The sequence below is a fragment of the Triticum aestivum genome, chromosome 6D, assembly GCF_018294505.1.
Source record: "Triticum aestivum cultivar Chinese Spring chromosome 6D, IWGSC CS RefSeq v2.1, whole genome shotgun sequence".
In the NCBI taxonomy this organism is placed as follows: Eukaryota; Viridiplantae; Streptophyta; class Magnoliopsida; order Poales; family Poaceae; genus Triticum; species Triticum aestivum.
Window position 1 is genome coordinate 119,715,816 of NC_057811.1, and position 6,904 is coordinate 119,722,719.

The 6,904-nt window shown below is 40.5% G+C and overlaps 1 protein-coding gene across 1 annotated transcript; it reads left to right on the forward strand.

Annotated features, from left to right (window-relative positions):
• Nucleotides 1-253: 253 nt before the first annotated feature.
• On the forward strand, nt 254-5,981 carry LOC123141313 (protease Do-like 7). The gene is made up of 10 exons (XM_044560490.1): nt 254-415; nt 510-845; nt 2,410-2,592; nt 2,680-2,782; nt 3,448-3,615; nt 3,700-3,779; nt 4,055-4,279; nt 4,624-4,836; nt 5,378-5,482; nt 5,856-5,981. The coding sequence occupies exons 1-10, from the start codon at nt 254-256 to the stop codon at nt 5,979-5,981; spliced, it is 1,701 nt and encodes a 566-aa protein (XP_044416425.1).
• The last annotated feature ends 923 nt before the right edge of the window (nt 5,982-6,904 follow it).

Sequence of the window (6,904 nt, forward strand, 5' to 3'; positions counted from 1 at the left end):
GTACCTTTTAGTTGTAAAAAGAGAGACTATATTTATGTTTATGTAGTCTATGAAAGCATCATTGTACATAACTTAAACTCATCTTGTATTTTCCGTCGAAAAAACTAATCTTGTATGTAATGATGTTTCAGGCTAGAAACTTGGGGTTCAAATGTGGTCTTGTATATGTTGCTGAACCTGGGTAAGACATCTGACAATTCATGTTCCATTTCCTGAGATTTCTGTCTTATTCAACATGGTGCGACGCAGGTACATGCTCTCCCGGGCATTGGTTCCACCATATTCCATTATCAAAAAGTTTGCAAGAAAGGATATTGCAGATTTAGGTGACTTTATTGCGGTTATTTCAGAACTGTCTAGGGGAGAACGAGTGCCTCTTGAATATGTAACATACACTGCCCGACATCGGAACAAGGTAGGAAAATATTCCCTGGCGGCTTTATCATGAAAAATCTTCTTTATCTATTTGTTAGAATACAACTGAAATTTTGTCTTATTGGTGTGTCCAGTGTACAATAGTTACAATTGATCAGCATGGATGGTATGCAACTCCTCAGTTATATACTCGAAATGATGCAACTGGATTGTGGATTGCAAAATCAGCTATGCTACTGGAATCTCCATATGTAGTTTCCATTCATCAACGAGGTCATAGGGATGTGAACTCAAATGTCGATGAGAATATAGCTGTTGAAGGAACCGTGTCATCTTCTAGAGATTTAGATGACATAAAAGGTGTTTCACGGCATTCTTCTAGCATGGAAGGCTCTGACCTTGCTAGAACAATATCTGGTAACACTTCATTGGCAGAACAAGTAATTAAACCAGCCCTTGTGAAGTTTGAGGTGAGAAACATCTATACTTTGATTTTGGAAGGAATCATGTAGTCATGGTGCATCAGATTAATATTTTTAGATCTTGTCATGACACTATACCTGTTCCGCAGCCTACCCTAACTAAAATGGTTAATGTGGTAGAAGCTTACCCACAACTCCACACAAATAATGTTGTAAAAACAGTTCTGCCAATGATAAAACAAAATTCACACATTGGACCTTTGGTGAATACAGTAATACGGTCCTCTAAATTTTTTTCATGACTAAATTAATAATAATCTGCGTCCGCCAGCAACAGGCTAAATTTTTCTAACATTCTGAGGAAAGAAGTTCGACTTCCAGAATGGCACAATACATTAGACAAGCACTGGTAGTTGTCTACACTTTTTCTTTGAGAAAAACACAAAAGCTTGTCTTCATGCATTGTTAGAAAGAACAAGTTTTCTTACTTTTGTGGAAGCCTGTTGAGAGAAAGGAAACTTGTGAATTCCCATGGACTCAAGGCCAATATAAAGGTGGTGGGATATATGGAATTCCCATGGACTCAAGGCCAATATAAAGGCCAATAAATTTGAACTAAAACCTCGACACTTACTTTGGAACTGAGGGAGTAACACAATCATGTTAGAGAGACTCCCGGGTGAGAGCTAGAGCTAGTGTTCTGACAAAACTGACTCACTTGTAGGGTATGACAACTGCATCTGTTTGCTAAGTTTAGAACCCAGACAATCTAGAGACACATCACCAGACACAGAGTCTCCCCCAATGACAAAGGGGATTACGGTGGCAGCAACTCTAATTGGTGCCATGATACCATGTTATGAGGGAAATCAACTTATGTCCTATCCTCTCGGCTCAAGGCCAATATATAGTTACCCAATCAGATTAGAATCAGATTCTATCTTTAACTACACCCAGACTTAACACGACTACAGACTATTGGTTTCTTGCGGCATCAGTCCTTTTTGCAATTTTGTTTCATGAGAAAATAAAGAACTAGTGTCATCAAATAGGGTACTAAAGTTATGGTTATTTTCGTGAGACATGTGAGATCTACATTTGGTAGTTCATTTATCATCTTTGAGGTTACTTATGGTTTCATTCCCTTGATCCTTGTGGCATCTAATGGCGTCAATAGTCAGAAAAATGGGCTTCATCTCTTTAGAAATTCAGCAAAGATGGCGATTGATAGTGAATGACTGGCACTCCTATATGTCAATTGTGTCCAATAAATGCCATGTTTTTTCCTTAGTGTTGTCCAGTGGCGGAGCTTAGTGAGGGCCAAAGGGGGCCACGCCCCCCCTCCCCCCAACCAATTATTGTCAATGATCGTACGCCTACATGGCAAAACGTGCACGTGTGTGGTTACAGAATCAATCAACCTGTTTGTGTGCTAGCTTGCATGCACGTATAGTCCTGCTGGGTGATTTAATTTAGTGCTTTAAAGCCAACAGTTGTGTGTATTATAGCACAATGTACCATGCACTTGTTAGTTTTGAGCTGTAGCTTTTGTGTTTCTTGTTGAAAACCACCTCACTCGTATATCTCTAATTTTCTACTTTTCTGTATATAGGTGCACGTGCCACCAATATGCATGATTGATGGAGTGCATGCTAAACATTTCACTGGAGCTGGTGTGGTAATACATCATTCTGACTCTCTTGGTCTGATTGCTGTTGATAGGAATACAGTTGCTATATCTATCTCTGATATAATGGTTTCTTTTGCTGCATATCCCATTGAAATACCTGGACAGGTATGAGCTTATCCCCCCTTTCCTAATTGTAATTTGAAGCTATACATAATTTCCATTAAATAGTAGCTTCCACTGTTTGGCTTTCAGGTTATTTTTCTGCATCCTTTTCACTACTTTGCATTGGTTGCATATGATCCTTTGACACTAGGAGTTGGAGCATCCGTTATCCGGGCTTCTAAACTTCTTACTGGTTTGTTTTCTGTAGAGTGCTTTCATGCATTACTCAAACTAAATTGGACAGTCAAAGAAAGAATAAATTGCAGAACTGTCAAGTAATGTGGCTAGTCTCTGGTTTACTTTCCTTAAGATTTTTTTCATATATTTCTCATAACTAAACTAGTTGGTGAAAAGAAAGTGAACTGTCCAAATAATAAAGCTACTAGTTAATATTTTTTAATGGGTTAGCACTGGACACATTCATTTGTTCTCTTCTGATTCTTTTCCAGTTTTTATTTGTCATTGGGCGGGGACGCGGGGCACTGCCCCCCCCCCCCCCCCCCCACAGCCTTGATACAATCACTGAAGGAAAAATATATATTTTAGGGTCTTAAATAGAAGAAAGTGTAGTCATTAGCCTCCCCAAACATTAATATTTTCTCTTTATCCCCCCTGACATCTTTGTCTAGCTCCACCACTGCTTACCCTTAATGTATATTGAAATCCTGAGATGAATTACACAAAAGTTATTGGATATACTTTTTTTATATTTCATTTTTTATTAATAATCGCAATCGTGCTATCACTAAAATGACCTACCTGGTAGTGAAATTTCTATTTCCTTCTGGCAGAAACTAATTTGGACCACGCGATCTGTTTTCATGTTTTAAGAAATTCCTTAATTTTTTATATGTGTAGAACCTGCCTTGCGCCGAGGAGATTCTGTGTACCTAGTTCGTCTAATTGATAGTTTACATGCTAAATCAAGGAAATCAATCGTAACCAATTGGCAAGCTATTAATATTTGCTCAAGTGACTTCCCACGGTATCATGCAATGAATACGGAGGTCATTGAGCTCGATACTGGTACGTTCTACAAACATTTCAACAAAACTGAGTTCTTGTGTCTCAATTTTTCATATTAACTATGTAGGGAAATGTTTATTACAGATTCTGATATCGAACTTTCGGGTGTATTGACCGACGAGCAAGGGAGAGTTCAAGCACTATGGGCAAGTATTTCCAGCCAGGTTAGCTTTCATTGGAGTGTTCACATTAGTCTGTTGTCCAAGAATTGATGCATTAGCCGCATGATGTCTCCAACATAAAGTAAATGGGGAATAGAAGAGAAACCTATTCACCGCATGTAAAGACCTTAAATTGCTGAAATATGTTATGAGTACTTGAACTAAAGAGGATGAATTGTTTTGTTTTTTACATGTCATAATGAGTCATAACCTCTACATCTGATGTTGTGATTCCAGCGTACTAATTGAGGTATAACTCAATCAATTATTTTGTACAGCTCTTCGGTTGTGGCAAAGAAGGGGACCATCAGTTTGTTGTAGGTATACCAATACACCTGATAAGTCAAGTCCTTGAGAAGATAATCTCTGGTGCTCCTGGACCATTTCGTCTTATCAATGGAATTAGGAGACCAATGCCATTTGTCAGACTTCTGGAGGTGGAGATTTATCCAACTTTGCTAACAGAGGCAAGTAATTATGGATTGAGCGATAGATGGGTGCAGGTAATTAGATCTGTTTATGTTTTAATCTTGTCTGAAATTGCTATCTAATCTGACAAACATCATAGGTAGTACTGTCACCTTTTTCTGCGGCTAGGTAATACTGTTGCTTAGTGGCTTCTGAGCCTGAATCTTGATGTGCTTATCAGTGCAACAATTTTTTAATGCAGTCAAGTATTAATGACATTCATCTGAGGCATTCAATAATAGATAACTGCAGGGGTGTTCGTGAGGAGAACACCTCGCATGATTGCCATTTTGTCCCTTTTTTGACTAGTTAATTTCTCCTCTGTGTGTGTTGCGTGCGTGCATTAAATATTTACTATTCTATCTGATTAATGTTGCAGGCTCTAGCTGAGAAGGACCCTGAGCGAAGACAAGTATTGCAAATTATAGGTTGCTTTGCTGGATCAAAAGCGGAAACTCTTTGTGAAGGGGATATGATTCTTGCTATCGATAAGAAGCCTATTACATGCTTCCTTGACATTGAGAATGCTTGCCAAAAGCTGGACCATTCGGTTGGTTCAGATGGAATGCTTAACATGACAATATTTCGCCAGGTGAGGATGGTCTATAAGGAAAAAAATAACTTTTTCTTTGACAAAGTACGGTTGAATTAGGTATTTATCAGTAGTATAATTGCTTCAACATTCGAGCAGGGAAAAGAAATAGACCTTATGGTTGGAACAGATGTAAGAGACGGTAATGGTCACTGAAAAAATAGCGCGCTATAACGTCGTTAATAGCACGCTATAGCGTATTGAGAATTGTCTCGCTAAATATATCGGTGTACAACGTCTCGCTAATAGCATGCTATAGCGCGATATAGCACGTTAATAGCATATTTTGAGGTCGCCGCTATGTTGTTGTAGCGCGCTATTTTTTCATTGGTAATGGTACAACACGTATGGTGAACTGGTGTGGATGCATAGTTCAGAATCCTCATTCGGCTGTACGTGCACTTGGCTTCTTGCCAAAGGAAGGCCATGGAGTTTATGTTTCTAGGTGTGTATCATATTCCTTCACTAATTTGTATGCTCAAATATTAGAAACTGTTGATACAATACAATAGCCAAAACCTTAACTAGGGGATGTCCACAGGGACACAGTAATCAACTAAAGTCAACTGCAGTCAACATGGTCAGCCCCTGGTCCAACTTGGTGAAAGGAGGCCTAGGTGCCAAGCCTTGGTCCAAGGAAGTCAAGGTAGCAAGCCATGGTCAAGGGAAGTCAAGAGAAATCAAGAGGAAGCCTTAGACCAAAAAGTCAAAAGGGTAGTCAAACAACAACAACCAAGCCTTTTGTCCTAAACAAGTTGGTGTGAGCGACATATAAAGTCCAATAGAAAACACGTGGAATCCAAAGAGTCAAGAGAGAAAAGAAAAGTAAATAAACTATAAAAAAGTAAAATTAATGTCCCGGCACATGGATTGTTGATTTCCATGCTGTCCAATCAAGAGCCATATCTCTAAATGCAGTCCATTCCTTCATGTCCCTTTTTACGGCCTTCTCCCATTGTCGGAGTAAATGGCCACGGGTAGCCTAACCGACTCCCTCTGGCTCTTCGAAAAATTATCAGGCCATTCAAGCCTTCAAGCATACAAAACATAGGGCCGCCTTCCCCCGGCCGGCTATCCCCAGGGCCGACTCCCAGAAGGCGACCCAGCCTCAGAAACCTCCCCCAAGAAAGATACGAGATAGCTGACTCCAGGGAGCCGGCCCCAAGAGGACCGCCTCCCAGAAGCCGGCCATGAAGAAAGCCGGCTCCCAGAAGCCGGCCAAGACTGCACCCACTAAGACTGTACCCACATAACGGCGATAGGATGGGGCGTGGCCGCAGTGTTGGAAATATGCCCTAGAGGCAATAATAAATGGTTATTATTATATTTCTTTGTTCATGGTAATTGTCTATGGTTCATGCTATAATTGTATTGTCCGGAAATCGTAATACATGTGTGAATACATAGACCACAACGTGTCCCTAGTAAGCCTCTAGTTGACTAGCTCGTTGATCAACAGATAGTCATGGTTTCCTGACTATGGACATTGGATGTCATTGATAACGGGATCACATCATTAGGAGAATGATGTGATGGACAAGACCCAATCCTAAGCATAGCATAAAAGATCGTGTAGTTTCGTTTGCTAGAGCTTTTCCAATGTCAAGTATCTTTTCCTTAGACCATGAGATCGTGCAACTCCCGGATACCGTAGGAGTGCTTTGGGTGTGCCAAACGTCACAACGTAACTGGGTGACTATAAAGGTGCACTACGGGTATCTCCGAAAGTGTCTGTTGGGTTGGCACGGATCGAGACTGGGATTTGTCACTCCGTGTGACGGAGAGGTATCTCTGGGCCCACTCGGTAATGCATCATCATAATGAGCTCAATGTGACTAAGGCGTTAGTCACGGGATCAAGCATTGCGGTACGAGTAAAGAGACTTGCCGGTAACGAGATTGAACAAGGTATTGGGATACCGACGATCGAATCTCGGGCAAGTAACATACCGATGGACAAAGGGAATTGTATACGGGATTGATTGAATCCTCGACATCGTGGTTCATCCAATGAGATCATCGTGGAACATGTGGGAGCCAACATGGGTATCCAGATCCCGCTGTTGGTT